This window comes from Lygodium microphyllum, chromosome 19 (genome assembly GCF_053477565.2).
Source record: "Lygodium microphyllum isolate KBCC chromosome 19, Lygodium_microphyllum_v1.1.10, whole genome shotgun sequence".
Lineage (NCBI taxonomy): Eukaryota > Viridiplantae > Streptophyta > Polypodiopsida > Schizaeales > Lygodiaceae > Lygodium > Lygodium microphyllum.
In genome coordinates, this window is record NC_141153.1 from 67,742,127 (window position 1) to 67,759,522 (window position 17,396).

General features: G+C 45.3%; 1 protein-coding gene across 6 annotated transcripts in view; it reads right to left on the reverse strand.

Annotated features, from left to right (window-relative positions):
* LOC148019980 (ENHANCED DISEASE RESISTANCE protein (DUF1336)) overlaps nucleotides 1-17,396 on the reverse strand; it is a 218,773-nt gene that overhangs the window by 133,376 nt on the left and 68,001 nt on the right. For all 6 annotated transcript variants that reach the window (XM_087700219.1, XM_087700215.1, XM_087700217.1 and 3 more), the window contains 3 exons: nucleotides 3,948-3,982; nucleotides 475-575; nucleotides 294-389 (listed from right to left, as the gene is read on the reverse strand). In XM_087700219.1, the coding sequence (XP_087556345.1) occupies nucleotides 294-389; nucleotides 475-575; nucleotides 3,948-3,982 (232 nt within the window). The remainder of the gene's footprint in view (nucleotides 1-293; nucleotides 390-474; nucleotides 576-3,947; nucleotides 3,983-17,396) is intronic.

Consider the following 17,396-nt stretch of genomic DNA (forward strand, 5'->3'; position numbering starts at 1 on the left):
GGACACAGAATCTAGTACAAAAGACTCCACAATGGCCCTCTCATCAAACACTACATCTCTTCTTACGATCACCTTTGTCCAAGGACCGAATGGCTTTCGCTTCGGAGGAGTATCCTACAAAAATCAAGAGATCAGCTCAAGGAGTGAGCTTGCCTATTTTGAAAGTCATCATAATGATATGCTTTGCACCAAGCAGTGTTAAACAAGCACAAAGAGCTAGATGCATCCAGCAGCAAAGAAGCATTGTAGCAGCTGAATAGAAGGAATTTTCTTTCTCAATAAAAAGAACTAACCTGGATAAATATTTGGGATCAAACGTTCCATAAACAATATCACAATGCCCATCAATCCGGTCAATAAACTTCAGATCACCTGTCAAGATATCCCACCTGTTCTTAAACAAGCAGGATTGTGTTAGTGAAAGCTGTGAGCTAGTGAAGAAAAAATAGCATAAATATCTAAATCAAAACATACTCTTTACGGTGGGGATTTTTCAAATCCATGAGGATCTCAAAGATTGAACTTGGAGAGGCATCAATCACACTGATGGACTTCATAATTATAGTCTTTTCCACCTGCATTTTACACCAAAACAGTACCGGTTGGATAAAATGATTTTTAACCTTCTGATGTCATTACCACTTTCAGAATGATGTACATAAAGGCAAACATTCAGATGAGAAAATTATTGCAAATACAAGGGGAATATAAATGCCTTGGAAGTATGGGCTAGATGAGCCTGGATCCACAAACTCAAAAGTTACAATCATTAGGAAGGCATGTTTGAAGACTTAGATAGACCAAGACATTTTAGGAGGAGGTGGAGGAACCTAATCAACCCTCTCAGCTTATAGACTGAGGTATGCAAATTAGATTAAGGTATGCACATTCGACATGGACAAGGTCTAGGAACCCAAGCAACCTGTTCATCTTGAAACTCCTCTGCAGTGTCATGAAATTTCATGGTCACTTAGCCAGCTACTTCAACAATGGTGATGGGGGAGAAGGTGGGGGTAGTAAAGGAGGCCTCTAGGACCTAGGTGTAGCATGCAAATTCCAGAGGCACAGTGGACGAGGTGGCTCCTAAGGGAAGGTGCCTTTGCAGAAGCACTGCCCAATAAACAAGGGCCTATGATCCTCAGCCATAGAGCCACTTCCCCTCCTTAGCTGTTTGACTACAAGCATCGTATCACAGATTCACAAGATTGAAGAGCAGTATGGGCTAGTCCAGGCTCGCCCATCCACATATCTCTCCCTGTCATCTGCTACCCAATGAAAGAAGAAACTGTGCCAAGGTGAGTAATACGGGTTCAAACAAGAGATTAAAACCAAGACCTAAAACATAAATAACCCCAGATATTGACCAGAACAATCTTGGCCTCGTAGGAGTGGCCCTGTGCCTATATGAAAAACTGAAAAATGAGTAGTGTCACCGAGGTTAACCAAGACCCCTCCGTCATGCACATCCTGCAGCCAATCTTGATAATATGTCATATGAGTAGTGATGCCGATTTAACAAGCCAAGCCATTGGCCCAGCAATTGCCCAAATGGACTCTTCCCGCTCAAAAACATAAATAAAGAGAGATCCCTAGCTGGTGCAGCAGTGGCAGCCTCACTCCCTTTGGCTAAAAAATCCTACGTGAAGATAAAAGTGGGGTTGCCTTGATTAGCACTAGTTCTCTGATACTGACCCTTCCAGCAATAAGGACACAAATCCTATGCAGATGATCAGACTCAGTCTTCATCTCCTCATTTTCCTTGCCTTCCTTCCCTCTCTTCTCCTTCCCACCTGGCACCACCCAAAGATGCCCCAGCAGCAAATGCCTCAGTGATTTCACCACCATGACCACTGAAACCTGAAAAGCCAAGTTTCTTGCTCCAACAATATGGGAACTAGCTCCTCCAAGTGAAATCATCATGAAGGGAAGAAGCAAGAAATTAGAATAAAAGATATCATTATCTCAAAGAAGCTAGAATAAAAGATAACATTACCTGAAAGAAGCAACACAACAGTTATGTCCTCCACAGTGATTTACGTCTCAAAATAAACTCTCACCTCAAAGATCCTCCATTCAGTTCTTGTGGTCTTTAATCAAGATATTCAGCACAACCGACATAATTCACAGCCATAAATCCATGGCAAAATGGTGAGGGAAAGTATGAACTTCAAAGGAGCTAGCAAACTTCCCTCAAACTTACAAACCACACTACATCTGCTTGACATGAACAAGAGTAGAATCAGTGCATTGAGGTAAAAGAACGAGTTGGCACTGACATTGATTCAGCTCCCAAAGGGCAGCCCGACAATTATCAGGTGTGAGCACAGTCTAGACTTGGTGACAAGCTCTCAATTTCAATGTGGAGGGGCCTAGGATCTTCCACTTCAAAAGGGACCATCCAACTTAGGGGCATCAGATAGGTTGGGTATGATAAAGAGTGACCTTTGGAGACTGAGGTGAGAGCTAGAGGATGCCGTTTTATCAGAGATATCATGGCTCGGTGACACAGAAGGAGAAATTGCTTCCATTCCCCCTGTGTATTTCAAACAACCATGGATGTCAAGATGGATGCCAAGGATGAAGGCAAACTGACTATGCACAAAACACAAGAGGCTATGAGTGTGAAAGTGCAGCAGAAAGCAAAAGCACCTGTTAGACCAGCAAAATGATGCAGTTAAGACCAGCTGAACGTAAACACAGAGTGTGCAGGGAAGACGAGTGAGCCAAAATGATGCTGCATAGGATGTGCAAACACTCCCCAAAAGACAACATGCCTATATATAGGCAAAACTATGATATCATACGGAACTATCCAAAAAAGGAACAGACAGCCACAAAACAACAAAACAACCCAAATAATGAATGCTTCTGAAAAAGCAAGAAAGCAGACCAGCAACACGGTAAACCACAATCCCATGGAGACATCATTGAGCCTACATTCATATACATGTGCAACTTCTTATCCTTTATCATATGTGCTTGCCCACTTTTGATTTATATTAAGTCAAAGTTTCCAAGCGTGAGAAAATCTCTCTGGCCTATGAATTTGTGTAGCATTGCTCCTTTTAATTAAACAGAGTTGCATACACTTTACCATTCTTAAAACCAGTTGGTAATGCCAGTGCAGGTGCCATGTGGACTATCTTTACTTGCCTCAATGACTTTGGGTAAAATTGGGGCCCTTGCTTATGTCCTGCCTTTATGTCATGACAATAAACCATCAACCTTCAGAAAAACTAAAAGAATCAGAGTTGTAACTTGTTGCTTGGTTTGTCAAGGTGGACTCAAGATTGGGAGCGAAGGGTGCATTTTTTGAAAGCATAAGCCACTTCATTAGCTGACCAATCAATGGAAAAATTGAAGTCGCGCCATCTTTTTGAGCCCCAACAGTTGGAGAGAGCATGATTGCAAACTTCCTTTAAAAACCCTCTTGTAAAAGGAGAAGCAATGACTTGTCACAATCCTAGAAAGGCTGTAACTATCAGGTGCAGCTACTGTTCTTAAGTACACTATGTGGCACAACGATAGTTATGCTGAGTGTCATACTCCAACCATCAAAATGATATGTGCAAGGTTGGATAACTTCTAGTGATGTGAAACGGTAAAAAGGCCCTTGATTGAATCATCTCAGTCTATGCCGGCAATCTCTCAAGGATTCACTCCAGAGTCCAGGACTATAGAGCTAATAGAGTTAAGAATTTCCTCAATAAAAACAACATCACACCCTGTCCATTGTTGAGAAACCTTATATCTGTGAAACATAAAGAAAGATCAACATCATTGAAAACTCCACAGCAGACTCTGATCCAAACAAGCAATTCAGTTCAGGTCTCAAAAGAAAACAAATTGGAAAAGAAGATTTGTCCATCTAAAGAATTTCTTCTACGTACTTTTCATGCTTCTTTGTCCATTCAAATTGAAAATAGCAAGGAGCTCTCAGAACTTACAGTCCCAACAGATACATCTTCGAGTATCCGAATACCTTTGAGATCAATACATTGCAGACCCATCATCCCATATTGTGAGTACACATGCAATGGCAATAATCCACAGTTAGAAAGGACACCACCATTTGTTCTTGGCCAAACCTCCTTTACACAAATTCAATGCAGATGTGTTTCTAAATTAAACAAGGGTGCACAAGTGTATGCGGGTAATGCATTGTTGGGGTCTCTCTGATTAGTAGTTTAAGTTGGTTGTAAATGTTTCTCAACATTTATGGCACCTTACAGGAAGAATCAAGGGTGTTTTGTGTTTGCTTGTGCTTGTTTATTAAACATGTATGCAAAATATATAGTACTGTTGGCATTTGGTAAAGAGAAATAGGAAAGGAACTGGCATGCAGCGCTTGTCAATCAAGTCAGTATTGACCAACTGTACACTTGCACTTCATGTCATGCTATCAAGCATATAAAGAGCACATCAACAACCATCGCAGTGTTATAGAGATTGTAGCAGCATGTCAGTGGAATCAAGAGCTAGTCAAATAAGCCAATTTTATTTTGAGAGCTAGTCAAATAAGTCAATTTTATTTTGAGAGCTAGTCACAATGTGTTGGACTGAGATAATCTTACAAGTCAAAACATGTCAAAGAGAATATAGTCACCTACATAAAGTTTATATATGGAAGACCTGTAGAGTTTACAGATGAAATACCACCAAGTGGTGCGATCAAAAAAACAGACCTTTACAAAGACAATGGCAAACTCTCAACAGCTTAGTTTAGACTACACCAATATAAATTATACAAGTAGTTCAACTCAGTCACATGGTTTGAACATTTCAGTTCAACTTGCCACAATCAAATGACTATGTAGCTTTGTTTGGAATTGTTTTACATATAAGACAAACCAGATTAACAAACTAAGCTTAATAAAATTTAAGAAGAACTTCTCTCTTAAGACTTAACAAGGAAAGGATGGCACAAGTTCTCTCTTACTAAAAAAGGACGGCACAAAGGTCCTATGCCAAAAAACAGAAGATTTTGTGGGATTCATGCAGGCAAATAGGCAGTACGTAATCATATAATCTTGCCGAAACTGTTCATGGGCATTGTTTATAGAGGGATGCATTTGAGGAGTAAGGACCAGCAGACAAAGGATGATGATAGTTTTGGGGGGGTTGGGGGTTTGTTTGGGGGGGGGGGGGCTTCAACAAAGGATAAACACACTGACTTGTAGTGTGATGCAGTAAAGATCCGACCACTGTTGAGAGATCAAGATTGTCAGGAGAAACGTCTCGTCCAGATTTTGGAGTATCTTGAATCCTAGAGATTTGTTTTCAACATTCGAAACATCAAAACCAACAACAATAAGACATGGGAAACAGTGAATATTTCCCACATTGCTCGAGCTACATGAAATCAAGTGGCCCACCCAGCAATCTGTTTCTTTGTATGGGAGGCAGCTGAGATGTAAAGATGACGATAGATTCCAGCAGCAACCATTAGCATCTAGCCTTGCAATGGCGCCTCTTTCACGACAGAGAGCGGCACAATACAGAAGAAGGCATCTGTCTAGCATAAAGAAGGCCACCCACTGCACAAACGTAATGGGCTTGAGAGGTTGCTGAGCCTGAAGAACTGCTCTACATTGTCGATGAGCGAGATCCGAGGACAAAGGCCTTATGCCCTTCTACATTAGTGAGAGACATGTTATCCATGTGAGAGGATCTCTCTATCACGTCAAAGTTTGTGTAACAAAAACCCTAGGCATCTCAGGTCCTCATACTCCACAATCTCACATAATGGTCTGAAGCCTTCTTGCAAGCAGCATTTGTAATGTGCATCAGCATAAATAGTGCTCCTCAAACCCTACCTTCACCCCACACAGCTGGAAAATTCAGTCCTCTAGTGCAGTACACTTGTATCTCCCTATCTCTAGCTGTAGCTAGTGTGAAGAGGAAAGAACAAAGAAAAAGAGAGAGCCTATGATACCTAAACATAAGTGCAAGCGACCAAAATAGAACAAAGAAAAAGAGATAGCCTATGAGACCTAAACATAAGTGCAAGTGACATATGATGATATCATAAAGTACAATATGTGGAGATATGCTAGGTTTTGCAAAAGAAAACACAATGTATGTGAAGATAGTCTAGGGTTTGCACAGCAAAAACACAAGAATGTACAAACACGCCAGAAACACAATAACTCAGACAGTATGTAGTAAATGCAAACCCTAACTACAAAACACAAACACAAACAGAGAAAGAGTAACTCTGAAGTGAATAAATCAATGCTGCAAATAAATGAGAGAATGTACACAATGCTCAAGGGCAGAGCTGTCCAACAGCCACTGGCTCTCATGGGAGCGCGCTTTGCTATTGATTAGTGTCATCCACCAAAGATGGATCCCGAGTGCAGTTTATCAAAGTGAAGCAATGCGAGAGCGAATGACCAAGACAAAGAATGAACAAAGAGAGAGAGAGAGAGAGAGAGAGAGAGAGAGAGAGAGAGAGACAGTGAAACACAGAAAATCTGCAGTGAAGAAAGCTGTATAAGGATGCAGAAATATACACAAGTGTAGAGAGAATGTCTGTGTATGTCTCCACCTCAAAGATCTCAGTCTCCATCAGCCCTGAGGGCAGTCTCCATGGCCTGCAGCCTAAAATCTGGGAGCACAACTTGTGGAAGACTGCAAAAAACAGGGCCAAAAAATAGACCAGCAGAAAATGCCAAAATATACCAGGTTGGCTGCATTTAAGGCAGTCGACTGGTTGGCAATCTGGCTGACCAGCCTGTCCAACTGCCACGTGTTGCTGCTTGGGAAATACTCCTGCTGCTCCTGCCTTGAATGTCCAGCTCTAACACTCCCTCTCAGATCCTCGACACGACAAAAGACTAAGGGATCTAGAGTTCTATCAAAGTAAAGCCAAAGGAAGCGCCTTGGTAAGCAAGTCTACAAGATTGTCCTCTATCTTGCAGTAGACCAAGGAAATGGTCGCATCCAATATCTTCTCCCAAATGAAATGGTAGTGGATCTCGACATGCTTCGTCCGAGCATGAAACGCAAGATTCCTAGCCAAGGCAATGCAACTCTCATTGTCGCACTATAGAATAGTAGGACCTCTCTGCGGGCCACCAAGCTCCTCCAAGAGCCTGCGACACTATCTCACACGTAGTAGAAGACGCCCCTTGATACTCCACCTCACAATAAGATAAGGCAACCGTGGGTTGCTTCTTGCTGCTCCATGAAACAGCACTAATACCCAAGGTAAAACAATAGACTGTCATGGACCTCTGATGATCCACATCACCAACCCAATCTGAATCACTCCATCCTATAAGTACCAAGTCTGTAGCACTCGTACCAACAGGTAATAGATGCCAAGATCAAGAGCCCCTCGTAGGAACTGCAAAATCCTCTGAGCAGCCTGCCAATGCACCATCTTGGGTTCACTCATGAACCCGGCCAGCACACCTACAACATAACATAAGTCAACATGAGTATTAAGAAGCCAAATCAAGGAGCCAACCAACTGCCTATAACAAGTAGCATCTGCCAAACGAGAATCGGAATGAGTTGTGGCCTTCCAATTCGGGTCCATAGAAGTCATAAGAGACTTGCATCCCTCCATCTCACACATAGTCAAGAGCTCCTGTACATACCATTGTTGGGAAATAAAGATCCCCATCGGAGTCTAATAGATCTCATGACCTAGAAAGAAGTGAAGAAGTGTTTGACAGATCATAGCCTGCACAGTCAGTCGGACTGTGCAGTCGGACTGCCACGTGGCAGTCCGACTGTCAGCAGCCCAGTCGGCTGCATTTAATGCAGCCGACTTATTCAGGCTGCGCCCTATTTTCTGGCGCCCCATTTCAGGCAGTTTTTCGACTATTTATAGTCGATGTTTCCAGCAGTCTGGTCACCATTTCTCTGTCGCAGATTACAGACCGGTGCCGTGCAGATCTCTGTCTCTGTTCGCAGATTTCTGACAGCAGACAGTGCAGACTGCAGCAGACTTCGAGGTGGACAGCAGGTCGCATCGTCGAGGTGGAGACACGCAGTCCAGCACACTGCGCCCGTGTATATCTTTGTATTCAGCATTCTTTATACAGCAGATCTTCAGTGTACACTGTCTCTTTCTCTCCCTTCTCTCTCTGCGTTCTCTCTCTCTCAGTCCTACGCTTCCGCACCGCTGCACTCTGACATGGTATCAGAGCAGTGTTTGAGGGCTGACTGAGCGCAGAATCAACCTGAAGAGGAGTTTCCATCGCGACACAAATTTGCGTTTTTTGCGTTTAAGGGCAGACAGGAGGGCTGCGCCTTGGAGCAAGGCTGAAACGAGTGTGGGCGCACAGGAAAGGAGTACAGGTGGTGGATTTGCTGCTGTTTACTGCTGTTTGTCGCGGAGAAAGTTTGAGTTTTCAAACTAAAAGTGCAGGTTTTGTTTTTTCATCGCCTCCGGCGGGTGAAGGAGCTTCGGGACGCTGAAGAGCCTTAGCAGGCTGAGTCTACTCAGTCAGAGGGGGCTGCTTTTGCGTTTGAGAAGGCATTGCAGGTAAAGATGTCTACAGAGATGGACTTGGAGTTCCAGGCGATTATGGACCGGAAGGTGCCTGTCCTACCGGCTCTTCCTACAGATCAGAAGCTCGACGGCGACAACTACCGCATTTGGCGCGTTATGATGTTGGCCATTCTGGAGTCCTATGATTTGGCGGAGTTGGTACAGGAAGATATTGACCGGCCCTCGGTAAGAGATGAGTCCAAACTCTCTTCCGATGCTCGTACGGAGTTGGCCAGGGCCCAGTCTCATTGGGACAAACTGAATGCCAGGATTCGATCCTTTCTCTTTCTATCATGCACTACAGCCGTGATCGCTCACATCGAGCACTTGACGGTGGCTCGTGAGATATGGCTGGAGCTTGATCAAATGTACAATCGGATGACCCTGATGAAGAGGGTTTCTTTGGAGGTTCAGATGCGGACCTTGTCCGTCAATAAGTCTTCTTCGCTAAGGGAACACATTAACAAGCTAAGGCAGCTACAGATGCAGGTTCAGAATGCGGGGAAGCCGATCTCCTCCGAAGACATGGCGATTACACTCTTGTCCCAGTTGCCGCCACGATTCGGTACATTTTACTCTGCCCTTATTGCTTCAGGGCGCGAGTCTACTCTTCGATGGGAGGAGTTGGTTCCTATGGTCTTGGACCAAGAGGAACAGTTAAAGGGACAGAATGCTTCCAAGACGGAGGCGTTGACAGGTCAAGCCTCTCAGAAGAAGGGGAAGGACCAAAAGAAGAAGAAGGGGGATAACAAGTCCAAGAAGGACAAGGAGAAAGACAAGGACAAAGACTCCACATGCCATATTTGTGGAAAGACTGGCCATTGGAAGAAGGATTGCCCTGACAAAGACTCGAAGGACACCAAGAAGAAGGACACCAAGGATTCTGGAGCGGTGGCTGCACCCTCATCAGCTGCATTTCTACATCTAGTTGTCATTGAGGACGCTTCACCGAATGCTTCTGATGCTGCGATGGCGGCTTCTCAATCTCGAGAGTGGATTATTGATAGTGGTGCCTCACGGCACATGACTCCTTCATCGGATGGTGTTGCCCAGCTGCGACCTTCGCGTGGGCAGGTTCTCATTGGAGACAGCTCTTCAGTTTCTATTGCAGGTCGGGGTAAGATGCAGCTTATTCCGGATGGACGAGGTGGCACCCATACTTCAGAGGTTTTGCATGTACCAGGATTGGGGTACCATCTCCTTTCAGTCCATAAGATTTGTTCCCTTGGTCTTCTGGTGGAGTTTGACAGTTCTACAGTGCGAGTCCTCGATCGTGAGTCGAGGAAGGTTCTATCATGTGGATATGAGGAGAACGGCATTTACAAACTGAAGTCTTCCACTGCCCTCTCTACTCTTCTTCTTACCTCACAGTCACAGTCTGAATTATGGCATGCTAGGTTTGGTCACCTGAACTATGACTATCTTCGGAAGGCGTCACGGGGACAGCTTGTTCGAGGGTTGCCGGATATAGTGGTGAGCCAGCAGCCATGTGTCTCCTGCATAAGGGGGAAGCAGCATAGGGATGCCATTCCCCACACCGCTTCGCGGCGGTCTACTTCACCGATGGAGTTAGTATCTACGGATCTATGTGGCCCTATGAGGAATGAGTCCCTGCGTGGGAGCTCGTACTTCATGCTGATCGTGGATGACTATAGCAGGATGACATGGGCCTACTTTTTGGCACTAAAATCAGAAGCTTTCTCGCACTTCAAGGATTGGCTTCTCTTTGAGGAGAACCGATCAGGCCGGAAGTTGAAGACCTTGCGATCCGACAAGGGAGGTGAATTTGTCTCTAATGAATTTGCTCGGTTTTGTGCAGATAGAGGAGTTCACCAGGAGTTTGCCAATACGAATACTCCACAAGAAAATGGTATTCTCGAACGGAAGAACCGCAGTGTGATCGAGATGGCGCGCACCATGATGGAGCACCGACAGACCCCCCAGGTTCTGTGGGCTGAGGCTGTGGCTACTGCAGTCCACATCCTTAATCGATCTCCTACTTCGGCCGTGGAAGGGATGACTCCATTTGAGGCGTATTTTGGGTCGAAGCCAGATGTTTCTTACTTTCGGGTCTTTGGGTGTGATGCCTATGTTCACATTCCCAAAGGTCACCGTGACAAATTCGAAGCGGCTTCCCGCAAACAGGTATTTGTTGGCTACAGCTCCCAGTCCCAAGGCTACCGACTCTATGATCCCGTCAAGCGGGATGTATATACTAGCCGTGATGTGCGGTTTGTGGAGGTTCCGGCTTCTTCAACGGGTGAGGAGCATCCCGTTCTTGGAGATCCAGGGGAGAGTTTGGCTCCTTCTACAGTTCCACTGGAGCCTGTGCCGTTTGATTATGATTCTGTTTCTGACACAGAGTCTACTGTTCCACCGGATCCTTCTGAGGAGTTACCACCGGTGGACATTCCAGAGTCTTCTACTGATGGAGAACGACGAGGGGAGGTTCGGCCTCCTCCTCGCTGGGCCCGTGACACACTCCGTGATTCAGGGATCGAGGGGGTTCCTGAGGAGTGGGGACCGCAGGATGGTCCGCGGCGGTCACGGAGGCACCAGGCGCATTCTTCGGAGCTTGTTTGCTCCAATTATTGTCTGATGTCCCGAGTTATGCAGGATCGAGAGCCCACCTCCGTGAAGGAGGCTTTACAGTCCGCCCCATGGAAGAAAGCTATGGAAGCTGAGTTGGAGGCTATTGAGAGGAATGGCACTTGGTCACTTGTGCCACGCCCCCCGAAGAAGAAGGTGATTGGAGTCAAGTGGGTCTTCAAGACCAAATATCTCAGTGATGGTACTTTGGATAAGCACAAGGCTCGCCTTGTTGCTAAGGGTTTTGCCCAGCGCCCAGGGATTGACTGTCATGACACCTTTGCCCCTACAGCTCGTATGGCAACCATTAGAGCTGTTCTTGCTTTGGCTGGCCATAGGAGATGGCCTATTTATCAGCTGGATGTGAAGTCGGCCTTCCTGAATGGTGATTTGAAGGAGGAGATCTACGTTGATCAGCCTCCTGGCTTTGGTTCTTCAGATGGGAAAGTCTACAGGTTGAAGAAGGCCCTGTATGGTCTCAAGCAGGCCCCGCGAGCTTGGAACGAGAAGATTGATTCGTTCCTCCAGACTCAGTTGGGATATCGGCGGTCCAAGGCCGATCCGCAGCTGTATGTTCACACTTCCGAGGATGGTTGTGTGCTGTTTGTATTATATGTTGATGATTTGATTGTCACAGGTGATGATGCACAGCAGGTCCAGGAGACAAAGTCAGCTTTACATCGGACGTTCGAGATGACGGATTTGGGGCTACTCCATTTCTTTTTAGGACATGAGATTTTTCAGTCTCAGAGGGGGATCTTTCTCTCCCACCAGAGATATGTACAGGAGCTCTTGGTGTCTTTTGAGATGGATGATTGTCGGGCCCTCTCTACTCCTATGGATCCGAACTGGAAGGCCACTTCCCACTCAGCTTCTCCTTTGGCGGATGCTTCCCGCTATCGACAGTTGATAGGGTCTTTGATTTGGCTTCTCAACACCAGGGTTGATCTATGTTTTGCTGTTGGGCTCTTGGCAGGGTTCATGAGTGAACCTAAGACGGTGCATTGGCAGGCTGCTCAGAGGATACTTCGGTATCTGAGGGGGACGTCTGATTTGGGGATTCATTACCCCGCAGGGACAGATGGGTCAGATCTTGTACTTGCAGGTTGGAGCGACTCGGATTGGGCCGGTGACGTGGACCACAGGCGGTCTACAACAAGTTACTGCTTTACTTTGGGTGCAGGTGTTATTTCTTGGAGCAGCAAGAAGCAGCCCACGGTAGCCCTTTCGTCTACTCAGGCGGAGTATCGGGCCGCGTCTTCCACCACATGCGAGGTTGTGTGGCTTCGGAGACTGTTGGAGGAGCTTGGGTGCCCCCAGACTCGTCCTACATTGCTGCGATGTGACAATGAGAGTTGCATTGCCTTGGCGAGGAATCCTGTTTTTCATGCCCGGACGAAGCACATTGAGATCCAGTACCACTTCATCCGAGAAAAGCTTTTGGATGAGACCATCACTGTGGAGTATTGCAAGACGGAGGATAATCTTGCGGATTTGTTTACGAAGGCGCTTCCTCAGGCTCTACTTCGGCAACATTCCAGATCCCTCAGGCTTCTGCCCTGTCCAGGCTCTGAGAGGGGGTGTTTGACAGATCATAGCCTGCACAGTCAGTCGGACTGTGCAGTCGGACTGCCACGTGGCAGTCCGACTGTCAGCAGCCCAGTCGGCTGCATTTAATGCAGCCGACTTATTCAGGCTGCGCCCTATTTTCTGGCGCCCCATTTCAGGCAGTTTTTCGACTATTTATAGTCGATGTTTCCAGCAGTCTGGTCACCATTTCTCTGTCGCAGATTACAGACCGGTGCCGTGCAGATCTCTGTCTCTGTTCGCAGATTTCTGACAGCAGACAGTGCAGACTGCAGCAGACTTCGAGGTGGACAGCAGGTCGCATCGTCGAGGTGGAGACACGCAGTCCAGCACACTGCGCCCGTGTATATCTTTGTATTCAGCATTCTTTATACAGCAGATCTTCAGTGTACACTGTCTCTTTCTCTCCCTTCTCTCTCTGCGTTCTCTCTCTCTCAGTCCTACGCTTCCGCACCGCTGCACTCTGACAAGAAGGCCCATATCCATCATCTCAAACTCCTCATGAAGTGCTACCTTCATCTACTCGACCATCTGAGTACGGTCACCTGTCACAATCAAGTCGTCCACATAAAGGACAAACAACACACAGCCTCCACCTGAGGTGTGTAGAAAAAGCTAGGGGTCGGCTTTGGAATGCTGATATCACAATTTCTCTTGGACAAACGAGTCAATCTTCTCATTCCAAGCAAGGGGAGCTTGCTTAAGGCCATAGAGAGCCTTCCTCAACCTGTACACCTTACCATCAAACGAAAGAATGGAGGCTACTCAACAAAGATCTCCTTCAACTCTCCATTGAAGAAGACAAACTTCACATCCAACTGATAGACCAACCATCTCCTATGGCTAGCCCAAGCAAGAACTATGCGAGCAGTAGCCATCCGAGTTGTAGTGGCAAAAGTATCATGGAAATCAATGCCTAGACGCTACGCAAAACCCTTAGTAGCAAGATAGGCCATGTGCTTGTCCAATGTGCCATCACTGCGTACTTAGACTTGAAGACCCATTTGACTCCAATGATCATCACTTTCTACCAATGATCATGCACTTTCCACCAATGATCATGCTGTAAAGCCTCCTTCATGGAGGTGGGCTCCCAATCCTACATGACACGAGTCATAAAACAATAATTAGTGTAAACAAGCTCAGTGTGGTATGCTCGGTTCCTAAGAGAACGCCGTAGGCCATCTTGTGGCTGCCACTCCTCAGGGACCCCTCAATCCCAGCATCACAAAGAGTGTCACGAGCCCAACAAGGAGAAGGCCGGGGATCTTGCCTTGTCGCTCTTCATTTGAGCTGAAGTTTTTGGAAGGTCCACCAATAGCTAGGGAGAAATCGATGAATCTCATGGCTGAGAATTGAACTCCTTATCCGAAGAAGAGACCTCAAGAGACACAGGCCCCAGAGTAACAATCCTTGGCGCCCAGCTATCACCGAGATCTCCAAGAACAGGGTGTTCCTCACTCCCCTCTTAAGGTTGGAACTTCCATGAATCAACATCACAGCTCGTGTAAGCATCCTACTTAACAAGGCCATACAATCAGTAGCCTTGACACTCCAAGCTATAGCCAATAAACACCTGTCTTTTAGAAGCCATCTCAAATTTGTCACGCTATGTCTTCGAGATGTGAAGATAGGCATTGTTACCAACCTTCCTTCCGTGGATAGGTGGTAAATCCCCGATTGCAACTTAATTACAGCAGCAAATAGTTAATGCAAATCTGAAAATACAAATTTACCTACTGATCTGGGACAATACACACCCGATTGGCCCCAAAATTGGCGCCCCTTCTGGTATTTTCTTAGCTTTATTGAAAAAAAAGATGATTTGCAATGGGATTCTCCCAATCCCTTTTGATGTTCCAACTCCCCTTGCTATTCAAAATTGCCAGCAAATCTTTAATCTCATTTGCCCCTTGATTCAAGCAATCAATTGGCCTTCCCCCGCTTTGATAGAGATGGAAAAATGCCCCAAATTCAATTATTTGCTGGTCCCTCCACTTGAATAGGCTAAAAACAACTTCATCCCTGTTGACTCCAAGTCTTGGAGCTTCCAATTTCCAGCACGCTTCTCGAGACTGCTGCTAAACCCTACTTTTTGTTGTAGATTAGGGTTTATAGCAAAGAAATCTGAAATTTCTCAGCTTCCAGGGGTCCAAATGCTGAGATCTTCGGAGCAAGACTGAGAAATGCCTGGGAGATGAGAGGGAAACCTGTAGAGAGAAAATTCAGAGTTTTGTCGTAAAGAATGACTGACAATCAGTCAAATGCAGATGTTGCCCTACCACAACAGCTTGTAGATGCAAAGAACTGAAGAAAATCAAACATTTACTGCTAGTGCCCTGTCTCAACAGCCTGTAGATGCTATCTCTTACTGTTGATTGGTCTTCTCCTACCCTTGGCATCCTCAAAAGGTCCTCCAATGGCTGCAAATCAGACCACAGCCTCTCCTCTCTCTCTCTTGCAGGCTGAATTTATAAAAATGCCTCTCCCCGACCTCTAAAGACGTTTTTCAGTCTTGCATGGGCATTTTTGACAAGTGGTAGCCTTCCCAAATGGTTTTTCCAGCATTTTTCATAATTAAATATTAATTTTCAGTCTTTAAATACTGAAAATTAATCTAATAATTATTTCGCTGCCCTGAAAAATAATCTGGCTGGCCAATAATTAAATTGGCTAGGCAACTTCCATTCCGAAGTATCTCTGCACCATCTTTGACCATCAAATTGGCGTTAGGTACCATTAAACGCCAATTCTTTAGTGTCACCAACTGACACTTATGGCCAAATGGATGACCTAGGCCAACAACTCGCACTAGATACCACCAAGTATCTGTGCGGCATAACTTATAGCAACTTTTGCCTTTGACATCTCGTGATTTCTTCGGGTCTCGAGATCAGTAAATTTACTTTAATCCAAGTTGCACCTCACATGTGCAACATTTACCTAATCATGTGATTAAAAATTAATCCACATGTTAAGTGAGGTTTCAAAAATACATGTCCTCATCACAGGCATCGCACCCAAAAACCCTGAAATAAGAAACATCTAACTTAGACCCAAAGTACGCCTCATACAGAGTCATACCAACAACAGCGGAAGTAGGGGATCAATTAAGGATGTGAACTGCAGTAGCCACAACCTCAGCCCATAGATATTGAGGTGTCTAACGATGCTCCATCATGGTATGGGCTATCTCAATCACACTATCATTCTTCTGCTCCAATATGCCATTCTCCTAAGGGGTGTTTGTATTGGCAAACTCCTAGTGAATACCACAATCTGCACAAAAACGAGTAAACCTCATTAGAAACAAATTCACCGCCCTTATCCGATCATAAGGTCTTTAGCGCCCGGCCCCGATCGGTTCTCCTCAAAGAGCAACCTATCCTTTCAGTTGAAGAAAGCCTCTGACTTCAGCTTCAAGAAATAAATCTATGTCATCCTGTTGTAATCGTCCACAATTAGCATGAAATACAAGCTCCCTCTAAGAGATTCCGTCCTCATCGGTCCACAAAGATCGGTAGAAACAAGCTCCAAGGGTGCTAAAGACTACCTCGAAGCCTTGCTAGAAACAGCATCACAAGTCTACTTCCCATGGATGCAAGATACACAAGGTTGCTGGCTCACCACAATGTCTCGCAAAACTCGAACAACTTGTCCCTTTGACGCCTTCCAAAGGTAAACATAATTGAGGTGGCCAAACCGAGCATGCCAAATCTCAGACTAGGTTTGGAAGGTAAGAAGAAGAGAAGTCAAGACAAAAGAAGACTCCAACTTGTAGACTCCATTCTTCTCATAACCTCAAGAAAGAACCTATCTCAATCCTCCATCAAGAATCCGAAAAAAAATCCACATCAAATTCAACCAAAGGCCAAGGGCCCAAATCTTGTGCAAGTAGATGGTAACCCAAGGCCGGCACATAAAGCACCTCAAATGTATAAGCACCGCCTCGCCTATCTGCAAAAAGATGCATATCCCCCCATCCCTGTATAGGAATAGACAATCCACTCCCGAGTGTATAGGGCCATCAACGCAGCATCAAAAGCTGTCGAGTCGAATCCTCAACCACCTTTAAGTGGAGGAAAGCAATTGATGAAGGAGCAGTCACCGCTCCGGAATCCTTTGAAAATTTCTCCTTGTCGGGGCAATCCTTCTTACAATGACTTGTTTTGCCACAAATGTGACGAGTCGACTCCTTTTCTTTGTCCTTCTTGGATTTATCCTCCTCCTTTTTCTTTTGGTCCTTCCCCTTCTTCCGAGACGACTAACTAACCAAAGCCTCACATTTAAAAGCATTGGTCCCTTTCAATTGCTCCTCTTGGTCCAAGACCATAGAAACCAACTCTTCCCATCGAAAAGTCTCAGACTGCCCTGAAGCAATCAAGGCGGAATGAGAACCACTGAAACAGGGCGGTGCCATACCGCTACACAATCACAATGTGAAAAACTTGAGTGCATCATCATTAGACTTCTTATTGATCTAGAGAGCCAATGCCATATTAGTCATTAATGTTAGTGTCTGTAGTTTGGATGGTTCAAAAATACTAGATTTTTAAACAAGTTTAACCAAGTTTTCATATTTTAGATATTATCTATTGTAAAAATCCAAAAACTATAGATAACTTCTAGAAAAGGATGACATGTAAAAGAAAGCATATAGCTTACAACCATTTTGGAAGGATTTTATGTAAAAAGAAGGATTGGCGAAATCATG